Source organism: Canis lupus, chromosome 29 (assembly GCF_003254725.2).
Source record: "Canis lupus dingo isolate Sandy chromosome 29, ASM325472v2, whole genome shotgun sequence".
NCBI lineage: Eukaryota > Metazoa > Chordata > Mammalia > Carnivora > Canidae > Canis > Canis lupus.
The window spans coordinates 5744404-5769387 of NC_064271.1; the positions used below are offsets into that span (position 1 = coordinate 5744404).

A 24984-nucleotide genomic window follows, 5' to 3' on the forward strand; every position below is an offset into this window, starting at 1 on the left:
TTAAAAGGACACCTAAAAGAATTGTTTCTAGGGGCATCTAGGTGCTTCAGCCAGTTAAGCGTCTGCTTTAGGCTTAGGTTATAATCTCAGGGTCCTGAGATTGAGCCCCACATCAGGCTCCTTTGCTCTACAGAGAACCTGCTTCTCCCTCTCCCTCTGCCTGCTGCTCCCGCTGCCTGTGCTCTCTCTTTCTCTGCAAATAAATAAATGAAATCTTTAAAAATTAATTAAAAATAATAAAATTTAAAAACTGTTTTAATTGTAGTTAACACAATGTTACATTAGTTTCAGGTGATAAGTCTATATAAAGTAACAGCATTTTAGAAACATTTTATTGGGAGATAATTCACATACCATACAATTCACCTATTTAAAAGGTACAGTTCCATAAATAAATAAATAAATAAATAGTACAGTTCAATGGCTTTTAATATATTCAGAGTGTGTAGCAATCACCAGAATCCGTTTTAGAACATTAGATGATTTGAGCATCAAGAAGAAACCCAACACCCCCTAGTTGTCACCCACCAAGCCCATGTGTCCTGCAGCCATAGCAACCACTGAGCTACCTTCTGTTTCTACAGCTTTGTCTCTTTTAAATTTTTCATATAAAAGGAGTCATACAATATCTGCCTTTATATCAGTCTTTTATATCTGGCTTTTCTTCACTCAGCAATTTTTGCATGCGTCACCCATGTAATAGCATCTTAGAATAAGAAGAAAAGCTTAGTGATCATCTTGGTCCTTCAATTTGCAGATAGGAAAACTGAGGCCTGGGAAGGTGGCCCATTGCTGAAGTCACAAAGCCTGATGGAAAAGCCAGGGCTGGACCCGGACCTCTTCCTGCCTAGGCCTCTAGCAGGTTCTCCCCAGGCTTCCCCAGTGAACATGCAAAAGCTTTTAGCTCTGGGTGGCAAGCTAACGATACATGCCATACACTCAGCTCCTCTGGTCTTCCATTCTCCCTCTCCTCAGCATTTTGTTGCCACTTTGCGAGCAGGAGGAGGTACTTTAGTTTTCTTCTAAGTTTGTGAATGGGCAAGATACCAGGGGTCTAAGGGTGGATAAGAGGGACCAGCTGCTTCACCCTCTGCTGACTATAGATACAAAGGTATAAGATGGATTTGTTTCTGATCTTACAACACAATTTAGGGACACCTGGGTGGCTCAGTCGGTTGGGCGTCTGACTCTTGATCTCAGCTCAGGTCTCGATCTCAGGTCGTGAGTTCAGGCCCTGCTTTGGCCTCTGCGCTGGGCATGGGGCCTACTTTAAACACACACACAATTTAAAGACTTCCCATATTACTCATTTTGTCTTTTTCATTACAGATCATCGTTAAGTACTAAATTAAACTAATAATAATGGCATCGGAGTAGCACTTACTAGTTTTCAGAGGCCTCTTGCATACATTCTCTCATTTATGCCTTTCAGCAAGTCTCCAGGTAGCTGATATCCAAATAAGGAGAGAGAGGCTTAGGAGGGTGAAGGTGTTTAGTCCAGGCTACGCAAGTGGCAAAGGTCAAAGTAGAAGTGGATCCTCTGGCTTTGAAACCCCATGATCTCTTCATGACTGATGGTGCAAGCCACCACACACCCTTGTAGAAACTCTGGATCAGTTGCTCATTCTTTTTCAATGATTATTCTTTAAGTGCCAGCCCAAGACTGGCAGGACTTCTCCAAATAAACCTGGTTATTCCCACGCGGCTTCTGATCCTGGTCACTACAGGGATGCACACCTCTTGATCTGGCTTCATTGGACGCCCCTCTGCCTCCTGCCTGCTGAGCCCCCTGGAACTCAGCCTGCCGGCAGAATGCCCCAGTTTTTCACAAGTGTCTCAACATCCCTTCCCTTCCTTCTCTCTGAACTTTAACTGCTCTCAGAGGACAGTGCTTTTCCCCATGGCCCTGGTAATTGCAGGCATTTTGCCACTGAAATTTTACCACTGACTTCCATTCTTACCTCTGTGCCACTTCCAAAACATTCTTCCCTCAAAAACCCTACCTCTTAAGTTCCGACATGTGCTGCAACATGGATAAACCTTGAAAACATGATGCTGGGTGAAATAAGTCAGATGCAAAAGAACGAACACTGTATGATTCCACTTACTCGAGGTTCCTAGACTACTCGTATTTTTATTTTTTTAAGATTTTTTATTTATTTATTCGTGGTAGACAGAGAGAGAGAGAGGCTGAGACACAGGCAGAGGGAGAAGCAGGCTCCAAGCCAGGAGCCTGACACGGGACTTGATCCCGGGACTCCAGGATCGCGCCCTGAGCCAAAGGCAGGCGCCAAACCGCTGAGGCACCCGGGCATCCCCATCTACTTGTATTTTTAGAGACAGAAAGTAGAATGGCAGTTGTCAGGGGCTGGGGGAAGGTGGGAATGGAAGTTAGTATTTCATGAATTCAGAAAAAGTTCTGGAGACAGATGGTGGTGATGGTTGGATGCAGTGTGAGTGTATTTAGCACCACTGAACTGTACGTTAAAAAATGGTTAAAATGATAAATTTTAGGTTATGTAAATTTACCACAACTAGAAAAAAATAATACTACTTTTGAATGCATGTCCTTAGAGTGAACCACTGCTTCTGCTCCCTTCAGTCATCTGCTCACCCTCCGGTCCCTGCCATCATGTAGAAGACTTCAGCACGTGGCCATCATTTCCTCTCCAGCACTGGCCCGGTCTTCATTCCTGATTTCTTCAACATCCCTGTGAATGACCTGTGCTGCCCTCCGGCCCCTCTGCTCCTTGATTTTTTCTCAGTTCCAGAAGTCTTTTTCCCTTCCACACCTCAGCCGTCATTTATGTGACCATCCCTCAGGTTAGCTGTGACCCAACTGCATCGTCTCGGAAACCTCATCCTAAAACCCACGCCTGTGACCCACCCTCGCTCACGATGGTGCTCTCCTCCGTAAATTCTCTGGTCTCTGAGGCCTCCAGCCCATTCTCATCTCCCTAACTCACGAGTCCTCAGCACCCTCCACCCTTTCATCATTAACTACCCTTCCATGTTCCAGGAACAGGCCAGGATCATTTGTATTTACAGTTCCTTCTTAGAAGCACCCCCAACCATATTTGTGTGTCCGCCTCCATATCATTGCTCTCACCTCAGAGACCTTCCCTGGCCACTATCCCTCATCATGCTATAGGCTATCAACCATTTTAGCATTTTCGCAGCACTTCTCAGACTTCAAGTTCTCTTACCTATTTGTTGTCATGGTTTTGTGTTTCTCTGACTAGAATGTAAGCCCTTGACAGAAACAGTCAGGCTTACCCCAGAGGCCCCCCTGCCTGCAACACAGACTGCTTCAGGTGGAGCCCAATAAATGTGAAATGAGTTCAGCAGGAAAAGCCTTTGAAAACAAACAACATGGTCATATTTTTAACCTTTTCATCCTAGATTTATAATCAAGTCATTCTTTTTTTTTTTTTTTTTAGATTTTGTTTATTTATTTGAGAAAGAGAGAACACAAGAAGGGGAGAGTGTAGAGGGGTAGAGGGAAGGGGAGAAGCAGACTCCCCTGCTGAGCAGGGAGCCCCACTTGGGGCTCAATCCCAGGACCCCTGAGCCCAAGGCAGATGCCTGACTGACTGAACGACCCAGGTCTCCCTAATCAAGTCATTCTTTGCCTGATCCTCCTACTGCGCCATCACACATAGATTCAGCATATTTTCCACATCTGAGAAGGTGTAAAACAAAGTGTCCAGGCAGGATGTTAAAAGCATACCTTGCCACTATTTCTCACAGTGTCTGTTGACAATATCCCACAATGCTGGAGCTCACAAAAACCTTTTGCAAGGCCATGACAATGCTTATTGGGCTCCAGATTTGTGCCAAGAACTTTGCAGGATTTCTGTATGAAACAGACACCATGCCAATCACTGTTACACATTTTTTTAAAGTTCCTTTTCCATATGCTTTCTGGCCCTTTGACAAACAGGTCAAAAATGTTGAAAGCACAAGGCAAACATCTTGCAGTAAGAGGAACACTTCCATAGGAGGGAGGAGGCGAGCATGCGTCTGGAGTCTGGCATGCATGCTGCTCACGCTGGCAGGTCGCCCGGGGCGAGCTCCCCTGCCTCGTGTTCCCTGTGCACCATGAAGTCAGACGCCCTGGCAGGTGACAGACATCCAGATAATAATTATAAACCTCTGCTCTGCCCTTCTTCCATTATCATGTCTTCTAGCCTTCCTTGTTATCATTTTAGCTTTCTTTAAAACCATGCCACACAAACAGAAAAGTGCACAGATGGTTTGGCCGGTCCTCACCACCTCCACACACCCCTGTAACCCTCACCCACAGTGTGGCGGCCGCACATGACAAGTCCTCAGAAACCTCCTCACCAAGGGGAAGCACTATTCTGACTCCTGACAGCGGAGAACAGTTTTGCCAGAAGAGTTTTGCCAGGGCCTGAATTTTTCTTTTAATAGAGTCATGCAATGTGTAGTCTTTTTTCATCTGGCTTCTCCTACTCAACATTGTTGGTGAGATTCATCCACATCTTGCGGTAACGGTAGAGCCATCATTGCTGAGTAGCAGTCTGTTGTGTGAATGAATATACCACAACTTATCCATTCTACCACTGATGAACATTTGAGTCGTTTTAGATGTGAGTACATTCAAGAACGCCCTAATGCATGCTTTCGGCGCAGTGTTTCTGGGGAGTGTATGTATACTAAGGACTACAATGGCTGGGTCCGAGGGTGTGTATGTGGTCAGCGCTCACGAATGTGAGTGCTCCAAAGTGGTTATACCAGTTTGCACTCCCATCAGCAATCTATTTTCTCTATATGATCACCATCACTTGGCATTTTCTTCATCATTTTAGCTCTTCGGAGGTGTGTGTACAGGTGCCATTCGCTGTGTTTTTGTAGTTGGCTAAATCTGCATGGTATTGTTACACTAATTATTAGGGTATGGATATTGCTATGAAAATGAAGAAAAAGCTAAACTTTTAATTTTTTAAAATTTATTTATTTATTGGAGAGAGAGAGTGCAGGGGTCGGGGGAGAAAAGCAGAGGGAGAGGAAGAGAGAAACTTAAGCAGACTCTGTGCTGAGCGCAAAGCCTGCGGGACCCCATCTAACGACCCTGAGATTCATGACCTGAGTGGAAAGAAGTCAAGTGTCTGTCATTTAACTGACTGTGCCACATAGGCACTCCAAAAAAGCTGAAGTTTTAAATGTAAAAACAAAAATGACTGATTTTTATATTTTTGACAGAGGGATCATGTGATATCCATTCATACACTGGCAATTTATTTCCTCTAAATGAAAATGGGCAGGTTAATTTATTAAGCCATTGTGCTGTCATTATTGTGCATGTGTGTATACATGTATGTATATTTATATAGATAGGTATATATGTACATATATAAATACGTGTGTTCTGTTTGACATGTATTTATATTATTTCTAGTGCTTCCTGTAGGCTAGACACTGCTCTTCTACCATCATGAAAAAAAAATCACCATATTGATGTAGGTTTCTTTTTAAAATCTTTTGGATATGGTGAACAAATGAGAGGTCCAACAATTGTTATAGGAAAAGAAATATCAGTTTAGTAAAATGTGTCTAATCTGACTAACTGGAATGCTGGTTACATAGTCCCAGAATTAACATTAACCTTGACTACATCTGCTCCCCACCTAGCCACCTTCCACATCAGTTAGGTCCCTGAGAGATAGGACACAAGAAACTATGAGAAGCAGACCACATTCCTGCCCAGTTTCTGCCCATGATCTTTCCCTGATGACCTAGCTGATAACCTAGTACTGTCCATGCTCCTTCTTTCATGGTTCTTCAGAGCCTAACCCAGAGCAACATCAGAAAAACTGTTCTTTTCTTCTTCTTTCTTCTTCTTCTTCTTCTTCTTCTTCTTCTTCTTCTTCTTCTTCTTCTTCTTCTTCTTCTTCTTCTTCTTCTTCTTCTTCTTCTTTAAGAGAGGGAGGAAAGGGATAAAGGGGCAGAGGGAGAGAGAATCTTAAGCAGGCTCCACACCCAGCAGTAAGCCCACTATGAGGCTCAATCTCACAGACCTGAGATCATGACCTGAGCTGAAATCAAGAGTCAGATCCTTAACCAACTGAGCCACCCAGGAACCCCCCTGTTTTTTTCTTTTTAAATAATCTCTATTCCCAACATGGGGCTTGAACTATGAACCTGAGATCAAGAATTGCATGCTCTTCCAGCTGAGCCAGCCAGGTGCCCCAGATAACTTGTGCTTCTTCAGTTCGCCAGCCTTATCTTCATCCAAAATGAAGAAGCATCTCCCAAGCAAAAGCAGGATCATCCCAAAGTCAACTCCTTCCCTACCAAGTACCACCTAAAACATTGCCTCAGAAGGAGTGAAAAAGAAAGACCACAGAGGGAAAAAAGGCAGTGGAAACTCTCTTATAGCTCCTTCCAGAATTTTACCCTTTTTCTAGTGATCCAAGGCCAGATGGAGGCAGAGTAATGTGGAGACTGCCTTCATAATCCAAAGCTGGAGAGGATAACTAGGGCTGAGACACATGGAGATAGAAAGGGGGATGGATGTGAAAGACATCTTGGGAAGAGACTCTATTTGGCTTTGCCACAAATTAGAAGTGGGAGAAGTGAAGGGTGGCTTCAAGCTTTCTTAACTGGATAGACAGCAATGCTGCCTACCAAGATCAGGACAGGAAGAAAATGGGTAGGTTTATCCATGAAAATAAGTTTGAATTTGTATATTAATTTTTCCATGTTGCAACTATGTTGTCATGGTTTTTTTTTTCTATAATTTGCCACAATTAGCTCATACATTCTTGTTAGAGGGACTTTTCCTTGCTGAGAAACACTAAGACACTGGCAGAAATTCTCATGCAAACTGTTAATGACTGACACATTCCTTAATGATTCGAAAATTCTTTAAAGCAGCCCCATAGACCAAGATTTTCATACGTGTTTCCGAGGTGTCCCTGAGCTAAGTTATCATTGGGAATGTGCCCATCTACAATCTCCTTTAGAAATTCCCATGATCTCCTGGGATAAGGAAAGTCCAGGATGAAGATTTCAGTCAGTACTTGCAAAATGTTAATTGTTGTTTGGTATTAAGAAAGAACAAGTTAAAACATGTATAACTGATTAACTTCCTTTAGATCATACTCTTATTATTTCTGATATTTCCCAAAAACAATCGTAAACGTCGGGTTATAAAATATGTCCATTTAGTAACAGAAAAGAAGAGAAAGACATTACAATTATAGTCTTAAGCTTGGCGGCAGGTACGTAGACAGAGGAGTAAAGATTTCCATTCAGAGTCACTGCAAAGCAGATGATAACACACTTCATGTATTTTTTTAAGAGGTGAGGACTTGTGTAAGCATCCATCTGGAAGTAATTATAATTCTAAAATGTCTATTGTTATCAGTAAGCTTTCAGTTGACTCCCCCTTCTAGAACAATGAACTAGCTTTTTCTTAAAATAGCCCCAAATTATTCAGACTATAAAACCAAAGGAAGAAATTTTTGAAAACTCATAGTTTTGCACAGAGGAAGAATTAAGATCTCCCACCAGCCTACGAGCTACTAAAAATTGTTAGCTCTCCATGCCTTATAAAGTGGAAGATACAGCTCTGATTGGAGTTTTGGTCCATTTGAAGTCAGTGCAAGTAACTTCTAGATCTTCATTATTAATATTTCATGAGGTGGAGTGGGTTGGACTTCTTTCTGGTGATGACTGTACCACAGGGTAATGTGCCGACATTCCCTCAAACTTGAAACTTTTATTGCGGGAACCAGCTAAACAGAATAGAAACATCACTGTGGACCTGGGTTCACCTTATTTCCCAGCAGCTAATAATAACAGGTGAAAGCCTTTAGGCAGGTGGTGCGTTTGATGGTGACTTATTTAGCATCAGGCAATCTGGTGTTAACACTTGGACTCTGTGACTCAGAGAAAGCTGTGTTCACCTGTGGTTGTTTTCAGACCAAGTAGCTAAACCCAGGAAGTGTTCAGGAGAGGAACGGTCCCTGTTGATTTCAGTTGGTCTGTTTTTCAAACTCCCTGGTGTAGATTCTTGAATGAGAGAGCCTTCCTGTGGCTAAACCAGCCTCAAAGCCAAACACCCTCAGAATCAACCCCCTTCGGGTCTTGGAAGCCCGGTGCTCATCATACCGGATGTGCACCTCCCTCCAACCTATGTAAGGACTTTGAACATTCCCCTTTCCCCAGCCTGTTCACTCGATTCTAACAGTTGTTCAGAAGTTAGGTCCCATCTGAGTGGGACCTGGATCTTTCCCCTGCCCCCTGCATGTGAGCACCCAACTTTCAGAACCAGTACGTGCAGAACCTGCAGAAGGCTTACACTCAGCCCTCTGCCACATGGCTGTGGAGCACACTGTGGATGTGCTTGCCCTGTGGCAGGGTCAAAAGGTGGTATCTGTGAAAAACCAGGCTGCATCCAGGACAAAATAATGTTAGGAAATGTTTTTTCCAGCCTATAGAAACTTAAAAAGCAGGAAGACCAAAATCAGGATAAAATTAAGAGCAAATTCTGCTAAGTACTGAGAAATATTATTGCAGAACAGGGAAATGAGTGTGTCTCTTGAGGCGGCAGCACAGAAAATATTCCTGGAGCATAAACTCCGTTCCTCTTTTTTTTTTTTTTAATTCATGAGAGACACACACAGAGAGAGAGAGAGAGAGAGGCAGGCAGACACAGGCAGAGGGAAAAAGTAGGCTCCATGTAGGGAGCCCAACGTGGGACTCGATCCCGGGTCTCCAGGATCACACCCAGAGTGGAAGGCAGATGCTCAACAACGGAGCCACCCAGGCATCCCACCTCTCTTCCTTTGAGGCGGATGGGTGCCTCTGGCAGTGGGAGCTCAGCAAGCAGTGCGAGATCCAGGAACAGAAGTGGCTCATGAGGAAGAGACCTTTGTTCCTGGCACAAACTCAATCATTTGAACAGGCTCAAAAAAATATCGGGGGAGGGGTGCCTGGGTGGTCACTGGGCTAAGCGTCTGCCCCTTCCCCCCAGCTCATGCGGCACTCTCTCCCTCTCCCGCTCTCAAATAAATAAAACATTTTAAAAAATATTTAAAAATATTTTAATGTTTTATTTTTTTATTTTTTATTTTTTTTTTTTATTTATTTATTTTTATTGGTGTTCAATTTACTAACATACAGAATAACACCCAGTGCCCGTCACCCATTCACTCCCACCCCCCGCCCTCCTCCCCTTCTACCACCCCTAGTTCGTTTCCCAGAGTTAGCAGTCTTTACGTTCTGTCTCCCTTTCTGATATTTCCCACACATTTCTTCTCCCTTCCCTTATTTTCCCTTTCACTATTATTTATATTCCCCAAATGAATGAGAACATATAATGTTTGTCCTTCTCCGACTGACTTACTTCACTCAGCATAATACCCTCCAGTTCCATCCACGTTGAAGCAAATGGTGGGTATTTGTCATTTCTAATAGCTGAGTAATATTCCATTGTATACATAAACCACATCTTCTTGATCCATTCATCTTTCGTTGGACACCGAGGCTCCTTCCACAGTTTGGCTATCGTGGCCATTGCTGCTAGAAACATCGGGGTGCAGGTGTCCCGGCGTTTCATTGCATTTGTATCTTTGGGGTAAATCCCCAACAGTGCAATTGCTGGGTCGTAGGGCAGGTCTATTTTTAACTGTTTGAGGAACCTCCACACAGTTTTCCAGAGTGGCTGCACCAGTTCACAGTCCCACCAACAGTGTAAGAGGGTTCCCTTTTCTCCGCATCCTCTCCAACATTTGTTGTTTCCTGCCTTGTTAATTTTCCCCATTCTCACTGGTGTGAGGTGGTATCTCATTGTAGTTTTGATTTGTATTTCCCTGATGGCAAGTGATGCAGAGCATTTTCTCATATGCATGTTGGCCATGTCTATGTCTTCCTCTGTGAGATTTCTCTTCATGTCTTTTGCCCATTTCATGATTGGATTGTTTGTTTCTTTGGTGTTGAGTTTAATAAGTTCTTTATAGATCTTGGAAACTAGCCCTTTATCTGATATGTCATTTGCAAATATCTTCTCCCATTCTGTAGGTTGTCTTTGAGTTTTGTTGACTGTATCCTTTGCTGTGCAAAAGCTTCTTATCTTGATGAAGTCCCAATAGTTCATTTTTGCTTTTGTTTCTTTTGCCTTCGTGGATGTATCTTGCAAGAAGTTACTATGGCCGAGTTCAAAAAGGGTGTTGCCTGTGTTCTTCTCTAGGATTTTGATGGAATCTTGTCTCACATTTAGATCTTTCATCCATTTTGAGTTTATCTTTGTGTATGGTGAAAGAGAGTGGTCTAGTTTCATTCTTCTGCATGTGGATGTCCAATTTTCCCAGCACCATTTATTGAAGAGACTGTCTTTCTTCCAATGGATAGTCTTTCCTCCTTTATCGAATATTAGTTGCCCATAAAGTTCAGGGTCCACTTCTGGATTCTCTATTCTGTTCCACTGATCTATGTGTCTGTTTTTGTGCCAGTACCACGCTGTCTTGATGACCACAGCTTTGTAGTACAACCTGAAATCTGGCATTGTGATGCCCCCAGCTATGGTTTTCTTTTTTAAAATTCCCCTGGCTATTCGGGGTCTTTTCTGATTCCACACAAATCTTAAAATAATTTGTTCTAACTCTCTGAAGAAAGTCCATGGTATTTTGATAGGGATTGCATTAAACGTGTATATTGCCCTGGGTAGCATTGACATTTTCACAATATTAATTCTGCCAATCCATGAGCATGGAATATTTTTCCATCTCTTTGTGTCTTCCTCAATTTCTTTCAGAAGTGTTCTATAGTTTTGAGGGTATAGATCCTTTACATCTTTGGTGAGGTTTATTCCTAGGTATCTTATGTTTTTGGGTGCAATTGTAAATGGGATTGACTCCTTAATTTCTCTTTCTTCAGTCTCATTGTTAGTGTATAGAAATGCCACTGACTTCTGGGCATTGATTTTGTATCCTGCCACGCTACCGAATTGCTGTATGAGTTCTAGCAATCTTGGGGTGGAGACTTTTGGGTTTTCTATGTAGAGTATCATGTCATCGGCGAAGAGGGAGAGTTTGACTTCTTCTTTGCCAATTTGAATGCCTTTAATGTCTTTTTGTTGTCTGATTGCTGAGGCTAGGACTTCCAGTACTATGTTGAACAGCAGTGGTGAGAGTGGACATCCCTGTCTTGTTCCTGATCTTAGGGGAAAGGCTCCTAGTGCTTCCCCATTGAGAATGATATTTGCTGTGGGCTTTTCATAGATGGCTTTTAAGATGTCGAGGAATGTTCCCTCTATCCCTACACTCTGAAGAGTTTTGATCAGGAATGGATGCTGTATTTTGTCAAATGCTTTCTCTGCATCCAATGAGAGGATCATATGGTTCTTGGTTTTTCTCTTGCTGATATGATGAATCACATTGATTGTTTTACGGGTGTTGAACCAGCCTTGTGTCCCAGGGATAAATCCTACTTGGTCATGGTGAATAATTTTCTTCATGTACTGTTGGATCCTATTGGCCAGTATCTTGTTGAGAATTTTTGCATCCATGTTCATCAGGGATATTGGTCTGTAATTCTCCTTTTTGGCGGGGTCTTTGTCTGGCTTTGGAATTAAGGTGATGCTGGCTTCATAGAACGAATTTGGAAGTACTCCATCTCTTTCTATCTTTCCAAACAGCTTTAGGAGAATAGGTATGGTTTCTTCTTTAAACGTTTGATAAAATTCCCCTGGGAAGCCATCTGGCCCTGGACTCTTGTGTCTTGGGAGGTTTTTGATGACTGCTTCAATTTCCTCCCTGGTTATTGGTCTGTTCAGGTTTTCTATTTCTTCCTGTTCCAGTTTTGGTAGTTTGTGGCTTTCCAGGAATGCGTCCATTTCTTCCAGATTGCCTAATTTATTGGCGTATAGCTGTTCATAATATGTTTTTAAAATCGTTTGTATTTCCTTGGTGTTGGTAGTGATCTCTCCTTTCTCATTCATGATTTTATTAATTTGAGTCTTCTCTCTCTTCTTTTTAATAAGGCTGGCTAATGGTTTATCTATCTTGTTAATTCTTTCAAAGAACCAACTCCTGGTTTTGTTGATCTGTTCCACAGTTCTTCTGGTCTCGATTTCGTTGAGTTCTGCTCGAATCTTTATTAACTCCCTTCTTCTCTTGGGTGTAGGATCTATTTGCTGTTTTTTCTCTAGCTCCTTTATGTGTAAGGTGAGCTTTTGTATTTGAGTTCTTTCCAGTTTTTGAATGGATGCTTGTATTGCGATGTATTTCCCCCTTAGGACTGCTTTTGCTGCATCCCAAAGATTTTGAACGGTTGTATCTTCATTCTCATTAGTTTCCATGAATCTTTTTAATTCTTCCTTAATTTCCTGGTTGACCCTTTTATCTTTTAGCAGGATGGTCCTTAACCTCCACGTGTTTGAGGTCCTTCCAAACTTCTTGTTGTGATTTAGTTCTAATTTCAAGGCATTATGGTCTGAGAATATGCAGGGGACAATCCCAATCTTTTGGTATCGGTTCAGACCCGATTTGTGACCCAATATGTGGTCTATTCTGGAGAAAGTTCCATGTGCGCTTGAGAAGAATGTGTATTCAGTTGAGTTTGGATGTAAAGTTCTGTAGATATCTGTGAAATCCATCTGGTCCAGTGTATCATTTAAAGCTCTCGTTTCTTTGGAGATGTTTTGCTTAGAAGACCTATCGAGTATAGAAAGAGCTAGATTGAAGTCACCAAGTATAAGTGTATTATTATCTAAGTATTTCTTCACTTTGGTTAATAATTGATTTATATATTTGGCAGCTCCCACATTCGGAGCATATATATTGAGGATTGTTAAGTCCTCTTGTTGAATAGATCCTTTAAGTATGATATAGTGTCCCTCTTCATCTCTCACTACAGTCTTTGGGGTAAATTTTAGTTTATCTGATATAAGGATGGCTACCCCTGCTTTCTTTTGAGGACCATTCGAATGGTAAATGGTTCTCCAACCTTTTATTTTCAGGCTGTAGGTGTCCTTCTGTCTAAAATGAGTCTCTTGTAGACAGCAAATAGATGGGTCCTGCCATGAAGATAGATTAAGGGAAATAAACGACAGCCTGAGGAAGAAAAACCTACGTTTAATTGGGGTTCCCGAGGGCGCCGAAAGGGACAGAGGGCCAGAATATGTATTTGAACAAATTCTAGCTGAAAACTTTCCTAATCTGGGAAGGGAAACAGGCATTCAGATCCAGGAAATAGAGAGATCCCCCCCTAAAATCAATAAAAACCGTTCAACACCTCGACATTTAATTGTGAAGCTTGCAAATTCCAAAGATAAGGAGAAGATCCTTAAAGCAGCAAGAGACAAGAAATCCCTGACTTTTATGGGGAGGAGTATTAGGGTAACAGCAGACCTCTCCACAGAGACCTGGCAGGCCAGAAAGGGCTGGCAGGATATATTCAGGGTCCTAAAGGAGAAGAACATGCAACCAAGAATACTTTATCCAGCAAGGCTCTCATTCAAAATGGAAGGAGAGATAAAGAGCTTCCAAGACAGGCAGCAACTAAAAGAATATGTGACCTCCAAACCAGCTCTGCAAGAAATTTTAAGGGGGACTCTTAAAATTCCCCTTTAAGAAGAAGTTCAGTGGAATAGTCCACAAAAACAAAGACTGAATAGATATCATGATGACACTAAACTCATATCTCTCAATAGTAACTCTGAATGTGAACGGGCTTAATGACCCCATCAAAAGGCGCAGGGTTTCAGACTGGATATTTTAATGTTTTAAAACATTCCCACTCTTCTTTATCTCAGATAAGGGGGCTGCAGAACAGTTCCTTGTGCTCATAAATCACCTTTCTTGTGAAACATTTGATGTTTTCAATGTGTTGACAGCCTTCCTATCTATATTACAATGTAAAGAATCTTTCCAAAATATTTGGGGGCACTGAGTGGCTCAGTTGGTTAAGAGTCTGCCTTCAGCTCAGGTCATGATCTCAGAGTCCTGGAATCAAGTCCTGCATGGGGATCCCTGCTCAGCAGGGAACCTGCTTCTCTCCCTCTGTCTGCTGCTCCCCCTGCTTGTGCTCTCTCTCTCTGACAAAAAAAAAAAAATTTAAATGTATCTTTAAAAAAGAAAAAATCTTTCCTAAATATTTAAAGAGTCAGATACCATTGGTTTGGGAGGTAATGATTCTGCTGTGAGTCAAGTGACCAGGCTATTGGGTTCTTCCAGCCAATGACATTATGATCCCAGAAAATGAATGGAAAATTCTAGAGGTGGCTTTGTACTATATTATTTCATTTATATGGCATTCTGGAAAATGTAAAACTAAAGGTAAGTAAAGCTACATCTTTTTAAACCTTGAATAAAGTTACCCAAAATCACACTATATTCAAAAGTGGTGAAGTCCTAGAGGCCACGTTTTCTAATCAATGCAAATATATATATAAGCCACCTAACTCTTGGAAATGAACAAGGGGTAGTGGAAGGGGAGGTGGGCAGGGGTTTGGGGTGACTGGGTGATGGGCACTGAGGGGGGGGCAATTAGCGGGATGAGCACTGGGTGTATATGTTGGCAAATTGAACTCCAATAAAAAATTTTTTTAATAAATTGAATATATATATATATATATATATATATATATATATATATATATATATATAAGCTCATGACAAGGCCACTCAAGAAATTAAAAAGAAACTTCTGAAAAACCTTGGATAAAAAGAAATCTGAGCTTAAATTAGGTCTGAGCTCCTTGTTAACCAGTAGTGCCACACATCAAAACTTATAGTTACAATCAAAGCAGTAATTGGATAAACATGTGTAGACCAAACTACATTAATTAGAAAACAGCAATGATGGAAAATAAACTAAAAAGTTAGTGCCAGAGGTGAGAAAACTAACAAAGTAGTTTTCAAGAAAGATAAATACAGAATAATGGAAATGAAAACAAACTGATGAAATTTACAGTGATAAAAATAAAAGTTATTTTACCAGCAAAAACACATTTATTTGAGAATAGCAGAGATTGCAATTTAGGACAGGCAAGCCAGCAAAAACCCAGAGGCTAGTCTAACAAAAGAGAGTAGTTTTATGGAGAAGTTGGAAGTTGGGGGAGGGGTTGTTTTGTAGAAAAGTCCACTTGAGAAAAGCAAGAGTCCAGGGTGATGAGGGTTTCTCATTGGCCCAGTTGCTGGGTAGTTGATTTCTTCTGGAGATGCAATGTGTATCTTTTCCTGTTGTGGCCTGTAATTGATTTTTCTTTTCTGTTTGAAGATCTTCTGTTGGAGTCTCTAATTGGCAGTACTTCCTGTAATTGACATCAACTGGTAAGGGGTGAGAGCTCCCCCCTCTGGTCTCCCCACTCCATGTTAGTAAGGTTTCCCATAATTAATTTTCATACACTCATGATCCATAATGGAGTGCTGCCCAAAGGGAGTCAAGAGCCAAGATTTGTCAAAGAAAATGGAACTCAGAAGCTGTTCCATTTGGGATTTCGGATTTTGGTTTCCTTCAAGGAAATATTTAACTTTCAGGCCCCTGAATGTCCCCTGATGGCAGGATCATTTCCTAAGAATTGCTAGGGATGATTTTGATTTTATGCCCTCTAAGGTTCTTGGTTCTTTTTTTTTTTTTTAATTTTTATTTATTTGTGATAGTCACAGAGAGAGAGAGAGAGAGAGAGAGAGAGAGGGGCAGAGACTCAGGCAGAGGCAGAAGTAGGCTCCATGCACCTGGAGCCCGACGTGGGATTTGATTCCGGGTCTCCAGGATCGCGCCCTGGGCCAAAGGCAGGCGCCAAACTGCTGCGCCACCCAGGGATCCCTCTTGGTTCTTCTTTACTGGGATCTTGTCTATGAGTCTATACCCTTGTCTATGATTCTAACAGGAGCTCGGCCTTAGGTCTTAAGAGATAAGATTTTTTTTCATACATTACTTGGTGTGTCATCATATTCCCAATACGTAATTCAAAAATGGCTGTTTTCAGAGTTTAGAAACTATAATGAAAATAAACAGCTATTAATGGAATCTAAGCACCAAGTTTAACAAAAAAAAATAATAACTTTTCTGAGCTAATTATAGTTACGTTAATTTGATTCCAAATTAGTGATCAAGATTCCAAAAGACTGTGATCAAGATTAAGAGTTTGCTTTGGATTTTGCTTGAACTTTGAAAAAATTCTCTTAAATGCCAGGATCCTAGGTATTTGGAAAAGCCATATTTGAGTAGAATTATCTTTTGGTTAAGATCTGAATATTTAAAACTCTGTTTTCAGAGTTTAGAAACTATAATGAAAATAAAGAGCTATTAATGGAATCTAAGCACCAAGTTTAACAAAAAAAAATAATAACTTTTCTGAGCTAATTATAGTTACGTTAATTTGATTCCAAATTAGTGATCAAGATTCCAAAAGACTGTGATCAAGATTAAGAGTTTGCTTTGGATTTTGCTTGAACTTTGAAAAAATTCTCTTAAATGCCAGGATCCTAGGTATTTGGAAAAGCCATATTTGAGTAGAATTATCTTTTGGTTAAGATCTGAATATTTAATAAATTGCCAACCTCTATTATTCCCATTTCCTCAAGCTGATTTTTAAATGCCATAAATTATAGAATAAAGCATCTGACAGGGATCCCTAGGTGGCGCAGCGGTTTGGCGCCTGCCTTCGGCCTAGGGCGCGATCCTGGAGACCCGGGATCGAATCCCACATCGGGCTCCCAGTGCATGGAGCCTGCTTCTCCCTCTGCCTGTGTCTCTGCCTCTCTCTCTCTCTCTGTGACTATCATAAATAAATTAAAAAAAAAAATAAAGCATCTGACATTGGTTTTGCATTCACACAACCTTTCCAGCAAAGGGAAGCTAGTTACTGAGGCATTATGCCTGTGACATGCTTGAGTCATCCCCACAGACACTGAAGTGATGCCCAACAGTCTATGCCAGACACTCGCCAGAAGAAGAAGACAAAAGCAATGATAAGGAAGCTCTGAGTCCATGTTATTTAGAAAGAACAAATGGAGGCTGGGAGGATGGGGTAATTGGGTGATGGGCATTAAGGAGACAACGTGATGTAATGAACCCTGGGTGTTCTATGTAATTGATGAATGACTGAACTCTACATCTGAAACTAATGATACACTAAATGTTAATTATTTGAATTGAAATACAATATGATTAAAAAAAGAAAGGACAAATGGAAATAAAATGTGTACAGCGTTCTCCCACAAATATGGTGAGGCAAAGGAAAAAAGATACATGAAGCTAGTTTGGCTAATCAGATCATATGCTGGTATCTAAAAGGACCGAGCCAATTAATACATACCAATGGCATATTTAAAAAATCTTATAAATAGATAGTATTCATTTAATATATGTTTTTAGGCCTCGTATTAATCAGCTATCACAATGAAAAATTCTCTACAAATATTTAGTGACACCAAATATGCAACTCTCCCATAAGCAATTACACATTTGTCTTTTAAACAAGCAGACAGTAATTTAAAGCAAATCATCTGACAGTGATAAGATGACTATTAATAATGAGTTTCAGTAAATTTGCAAACTAGGTGAAATGGATGAGTTTTTTAAACAGGAGATGAAAAATACCATATTGACTCAAAGAAAGGAGGAAAATGAAAACAAATCAAGGAAGAAATTGAAGACATAGTTAACAAGCCACTCGAGAGATTTCAGTAATTTTGCAGGCAATCTCTGCAAGTCCTCAGGACAAAAATAATTTCCTAATAAAGATACATAGGGGTGCCTGGGTGGCTCAGTCAGTTGGGTGCCAGACCCTTGGTTTCGGCTCATGATCTCCAGGTCATGAGATCAAGCTCCATATCAACTTCATGGAGCTGCTTCAGATTCTCTCTGTCCTTCTCCCTCTGCCCTTCCCACTCTCTGTCTTTCTCTCAAATAAATTAGTTAATTAAATCTTTAATCTTAAAAAAAGATTGATTTTTAAAAATTCTTTATAAATATTACCAAATCAATTTCAGCAGTATAATAGAAGAATAACTATCTTATAGGTGGCTCAGTCGCTTGAGCATCTACCTTCAGCTCAGGTCATGATCGTAGGGTCCTGGGATCGCACTCTGCTTTGGTGGGGAGCTTTCTCCTCCCTCTGTGCCCTGCTCCCCTTCTAGTGCTCTCTCTGTCTCATAAATAAATAAACAAAAAAATTTTTTTTTAAAAAAAGAGGGGCACCTTGGTGGCTCAGTGGTTGAGCATCTGTCTTTGGCTCAGGTTGTGGTCCCCGGGGTCCTGGGATTGAGTCCGCATCAGGCCCCCTGCAGGGAGCCTGCTTCTCCCTCTGCCTATGTCTCTGCTTCCCTCTCTGCATCTCTCATGAATAAATAAATTTAAAATCTTTTTTTTAAAAAAAGAATAACCATCTTTTAGACCCGAGAAGAGTTTATCAAATAAGATAAAGGTGATTCAAAATTTAAAAATTCATTAATCTAATTTGTTTCATTAACTATTCAAAGGAGGAAATTCATATTCTTAATAGATACATATTCTCAATAGATATTTTAATTGATAGAGTTCAATATTTTAAAAAGTTTTGTTTTGTTTTTATTGAAGTTCAATTTACCTACATATAGTGTAACACCCAGTGCTCATCCCATCAAGTGCCCCCCTCAGTGCCCGTCACCCAGTCACCCCATCCCCCCACTCACCTCCCGTTCTGCAATCCTTTATTCATTTCCCAGAGTTAGGAGTCTCTCATGGTTTGTCTCCCTCTCTAATTTTTCCCATTCATTTCCCCTCCTTTCCCTTATAATCCCTTTCACCATTTCTTATATTCCCCATATGAGTGAAACCATAATATGATTTTCCTTCTCTGGTTGACTTACTTCACTCAGCAAAATACCCTCCAGTTCCATCCACGTTGAAGCAAATGGTGGGTATTCATCCTTTCTGGTGGCTGAGTAATATTTCATTGTATATAAATGTTTTAAAGAAAAATTTCAAACAAGTATATTTAAATGTAGAGAGGAAGGGGGTGCCTGCCTGGGTGGCTCAGTCGGTTAAACGTCCAATTCTTGATTTCAGCTCAGGTCATGATCTGAGGGTAGTAAGATGGAGCCCCATGCTGGGCCTGGACCCTGCTTAAGATTTTCTCCCTCTTAAAAATATTCCATGCTCATGGATTGGCAGAATTAATATAGTGAAAATGTCAATGTTACCCAGGGCAATATACACATTTAATGCAATCCCTATCAAAATACCATGGACTTTCTTCAGAGAGTTAGAACAAATTATTTTAAGATTTGTGTGGAATCAGAAAAGACCCCGAATAGCCAGGGGAATTTTAAAAAAGAAAACCATATCTGGGGGCATCACAATGCCAGATTTCAGGTTGTACTACAAAGCTGTGGTCATCAAGACAGTGTGGTACTGGCACAAAAACAGACACATAGATCAGTGGAACAGAATAGAGAACCCAGAAGTGGACCCTGAACTTTATGGTCAACTAATATTCGATAAAGGAGGAAAGACTATCCATTGGAAGAAAGACAGTCTCTTCAATAAATGGTGCTGGGAAAATTGGACATCCACATGCAGAAGAATGAAACTAGACCACTCTCTTTCACCATACACAAAGATAAACTCAAAATGGATGAAAGATCTAAATGTGAGACAAGATTCCATCAAAATCCTAGAGGAGAACACAGGCAACACCCTTTTTGAACTTGGCCACAGTAACTTCTTGCAAGATACATCCACGAAGGCAAAAGAAACAAAAGCAAAACTGAACTATTGGGACTTCATCAAGATAAGAAGCTTTTGCACAGCAAAGGATACAGTCAACAAAACTCAAAGACAACCTACAGAATGGGAGAAGATATTTGCAAATGACATATCAGATAAAGGGCTAGTTTCCAAGGTCTATAAAGAACTTATTAAACTCAACACCAAAGAAACAAACAATCCAATCACGAAATGGGCAAAAGACATGAAGAGAAATCTCACAGAGGAAGACATAGACATGGCCAACATGCACATGAGAAAATGCTCTGCATCACTGGCCATCAGGGAAATACAAATCAAAACCACAATGAGATACCACCTCACACCGGTGAGAATGGGGCAAATTAACAAGGCAGGAAACCACAAATGTTGGAGAGGATGTGGAGAAAAGGGAACCCTCTTACACTGTTGGTGGGAATGTGAACTGGTGCAGCCACTCTGGAAAACTGTGTGGAGGTTCCTCAAAGAGTTAAAAATAGACCTGCCCTACGACCCAGCAATTGCACTATTGGGGATTTACCCCAAAGATACAGATGCAGTGAAACGCTGGGACACCTGCACCCCGATGTTTATAGCAGCAATGGCCACAATAGCCAAACTGGAAGGAGCCTCGGTGTCCATCGAAAGATGAATGGATAAAGAAGATGTGGTTTATGTATACAATGGAATATTACTCAGCTATTAGAAATGACAAATACCCACCATTTGCTTCAACGTGGATGGAACTGGAGGGTATTATGCTGAGTGAAGTAAGTCAGTCGGAGAAGGACAAACATTAATGTTCTCATTCATTTGGGGAATATAAATAATAGTGAAAGGGAATATAAGGGAAGGGAGAAGAAATGTGTGGGAAATATCAGAAAGGGAGACAGAACGTAAAGACTGCTAACTCTGGGAAACGAACAAGGGGTGGTAGAAGGGGAGGAGGGCGGGGGGGGTGGGAGTGAATGGGTGACGGGCACTGGGGGTTATTCTGTATGTTAGTAAATTGAACACCAATAAAAAATTAAAAAAAAAAAAAAGATTTTCTCCCTCTTTCTCCCCTCCCCTCAGTTTATGAGCTTACTATCTTAAAAAGTATAGAGAGGAAGGTATAACAAAGTCCCTGTGTTAATGACACAATTATCAACATTTTGTTAATATTTAATATTCAGATTTTTATTAACACGTTTTGCCTTTTCTCACACTCTCCTATTCCACCATGGCTCAGCAGGGCATAAATCCTCAAGACTAACTACTGCCTCCACTGAACACTCCAGCACCTCATACTTGAGTGAAAATCATCTATCCATTTAGAAATTTTGGAACTGAGAGGGGGATAGGTTGCTCATAGATTTTATAGGAATAGCATATGTTTTTTTGTTTATCTGAAGTTTTAAATGATTCAGAATGTCAGAATTACTGAACTGAGTGTAAGATTTCCAAGAAATCATACAAGAAATTCTTTTTTTTTTTTTTTAAGAAATTCTAATATTAAACAGAAGAAAAATTAAATGGATTATGTTATGAGGCCAAGTTGAAACTCTATAAAGATAAACTGAACATGGAACACTGAGAAAAGAAAGGAATTATAAGTGAGGAAAGTGGTTAACAACCATGATTTGTCCAAGAAATACCAAAAGACCATAATCATCAAGCATTATTCAATGTGGAAGAACAAACTAGAAACATTACAACTGTATAGAGTACTGTAAATTTTAATGCAATCTCAGCAACATGCACCTCTCCTATTGATTGATAAAAGACTGCTGTGTTCAAAAGAAGACAATATCTTTTATATATATAATCCTTTCAGGAACCATCAATAAGGTGTAAGTCCAGCAATAGGTGTATGTATAAACAAATTGTGTACATCTAGACTATGAACTACTGCTCAGAAATTTTTTAAAAAGGAATGAATGATTGATATACATAACCATCATAAAATAATCATGCTGGGTAAAGGAAGCCAGACAAAAAGATTCCATTTGTATAAAATTCTTTAAAAATTCAAATTAACATATGGTGGGAAAAAGCAGATTGGTGATTGCTAGAGCAGGCAGGAGCAGGAGAGAAGGGCAAGAGGGATTCCCAAGGGGTGTGAGGAAACTTGCAGTGGATGATGTGGTCTTGATTGTTGTGGTGGTAGTCTCACAGGTATATTAACATGCCAAAACTTATCAAATTATACCCTTTAAATAGCATGTGCAGACTCTATGCTTGTTACACCTCAATAAAGCTGTTCTCAAAAATGTGTAAGAACAGACTTTGATGACATTTGTCTTTGGTTTCGGAGAATATATTTAGTCATGAACAACTGTGTGATGTTCTCTCAGAGTTTGCTCACTAAACCATTAAGTCTTCCTGGGGTATACAAAGAATGAGGTGTGTACAAGCAAATAAAATAAGTTAACTAATAAACAGGGGTGGGAGGCCTGGGTGGCTCAGTCAGTTGGGCAGCTGACTCTTGGTTTCAGCTCAGATCATGATCTCATGGTCCTGAGATTGAGTCTGGTATCAGATTCCATGCTGAGTGCTTGAGATTCACTCTCCCTCTCCCTCTGCCCCTCCCCTACTCACACTCTCCATCTCTCTGTAAAATAAAATAAATAAATAAATAAATAAATAAATAATAAATAAATGACACAACTTGTTTTGTACTATGTAAACAATAGAAGAAAATGTGTTTAACTTCATAAAATTACCTTCTCCCAGAAACCTCCAGCACACATCACACATATGGGCAAATTGCTATGAGTCTTCTCAAAAGGCATGAAGAAGCCCAAGGTACCAAAAAGTACTGCTACTTTTCAATATTTACAGAACTTCCTCACCAATGAAATAAGACCAAGGAGAGGAAAGATACTGTACTTGGAAAGGTACAGAAGGTAAACCAACAAGTGTGACTATTTATAGACAGTATGATCATCCACCTAGAAAACCCCAGAGGATCAGTAGAAACACTACTAGAATTAATAAGAGAATTCAGCAGGGAGGCCAGATATAGTAGCCTTCCTATACACCAAAATAACTATTTAGAAACTTGAAGCAGAGAAGTATTTACAAAAGCAGCAAAAAAAGACCTATAAAATACTCAGAAATAAACCTATCAAAAATATGCAAGACCTGTTTGAGTAAAGCCTTTCAAATACACAGGGGAGGCTCTGAATGAACATATATTCCATGTACTGATTGGGAAGGCCCAGTGTTGCAAAGATGTTAGAAAAGTAGTCCCTTGAAACTCATTGACATTCCCACGTCACAATCCTTCCTTCTTCTGAGAAGTTATTGGGATTTTTCTTTTTAATGAGGCAAGTTGCATCAGTATCTCTTAGGAAATAACAATCACCTGGAGGCATCTCCTGCTCCAGCCATCTTTGTTTGGAGATTGTGCCTGCTTGTCCTTGCCCCTCAGTGTCCTGAATGAAGTGAAACAATTGTTAGTCTGCAGCTCTACTGCAAGGCCACAGATGCCTAGGAAGAAGCCCAGGTTTCTACCTCAGGGGCATTAAAAGGGGCTTGTCTCCCAGTGGTGCCATAAAGCATGGCTGTGAGTTGAACAAAAGTCTCTGTCTCCACCCTTTGGACAAGTGAGCCACCCCAGTGCCAGCATCCTGGACTGCTTGGGCTGGACACTGGACAGGAGTTCTGAGTGTTGTTCCCGTTGTGGGATAGCACAGTGAATGCTTGGCCGCGTCTCTCTTGCAGTCCTGGAATACATCTTGGCATAATTAAATAAAAGGGCTACTCCAGAGGAGTCATCCTGATTTGGCAGGTACTAAAACAGATGTCATTTCTCATAAATACATCTATAAATTCAATGTAGTCCTACTCAAAATCCCAACATGGAATTTCTGGACTTTGAAAAGCTGATTCCAAAATTCAACTAGATGGAAAAAAAAAAAAACACAAACAGCCAAAAACAATTTTTTTAATTTGTGAAGAGAATTTTACCTACCCAATATAAAAACCCATACTAAAACTGTAGTAATTAAAGTCCAATAGAACCTAAGAATCAGTAATAGTTGGAAGAGAGAAACCTAGTGTTGGAATGGAATAACACATCCAGAATTTAATCCCAAAGTCCTATTTAAGGTTCTTTGATGTAGCTTTGGTATTTTTGCTTTTACTTCACCAGCAATTGAATAATAGTATCAAGTGTAAAAGTGCACTGGATGATTCCTCCTTCTTGTGCTGCTTCAGCCATTCTGTGGTCTTCAGAAAAAGAGGAGGTTGATGGACAGAGACCTTGTTTGCAATGACTTGCTCTCCACTGAGGTAGTGAGGGTGACTGTCCCTGCAGATGGCAGGGCAGATCAGAGCAGGCCACAGTTCACAGCCCTTCCTTGCTTCCTGGGAGTAACTGAGCCACAGGACCTAACTTTAGGTCCACATACAGAGTAGGGAAACATCTTCAAGGTTTCAGAGCAAGTTAAGACTTGAACCTACCAGGGGCACCTGGGTTGAGCTGCTGCCTTTGGCTCAGGTTGTGATCCCGGGGTCCTGGGATCGATCCCTGCATTGAGCTCCCCACAGGGAGCCTGCTTCTCCCTCTGCCTGTGTCTCTGCCTCTCTCTGTGTCTCTCGTGAATAAATAAATTAAATATTAAAAATGACTTGAACCTGTCAGTGGGGTCTCAGAACCTGGCTGCCCCCCAGGAGTTCCATTCTTCCTCTTAGGACATTTCCCCTTACCGCCTTGTTAGTGCACTTGCCTTCTCGGCCTGGCTTCCTCCCAGATGCCTGCTCCGGCCTTGGGGGCATCCCTAACTCAGCTGCCACCTGCCGCTGCTCCCTGGCAGTTCCACCCAGCGGGAACCCAGGGCTGAGAAATGCGCTCCTCGTCACCAGATGTCCTCAGTAGGTGATGGCAGCGTCTGGTTCCTCTCCTGACCTTGAAGCGCCTTAGGGCAGGGACACTCCGTCATTCTATTCACAGTGCTTGGCAGATGCCAGACACGAAATGTTGGCTACATTAATGGACTCTGAGCGCCAAATGTTGCCAGAATTCGCAGAAATGGCCTGGAGAGAGGCACCTTGCGTTTTCGCAGCGATCCAGACAGCAGACTCTCCTACCTTGTGTGGTGGTAACTGGCCCCCCTTTCGCTTGCACTGTTGCAGCCCATGGGATCTGAGCGGCCAGAGATGCGGAAACGGCAGATGCCTGCAGCCCAGGAGACCGCCGGCTCCACGCCAGGCCAGCCCGGAGCAGGGGAGCGCGGGGCCAACGCCTGCTGCTTCTGCTGGTGCTGCTGCTGCAGCTGTTCCTGGTAAGATCGG

At 41.2% G+C, this 24984-nt stretch overlaps 1 protein-coding gene across 4 annotated transcripts in view; it reads left to right on the top strand.

Moving 5' to 3' along the window:
• Positions 1 to 24984, top strand: part of RGS20 (regulator of G protein signaling 20) — an 88661-nt gene that overhangs the window by 42462 nt on the left and 21215 nt on the right. For all 4 annotated transcript variants that reach the window (XM_049103904.1, XM_049103905.1, XM_025477741.3 and 1 more), the window contains one exon: positions 24826 to 24974. In XM_049103904.1, the coding sequence (XP_048959861.1) occupies positions 24826 to 24974 (149 nt within the window). The remainder of the gene's footprint in view (positions 1 to 24825; positions 24975 to 24984) is intronic.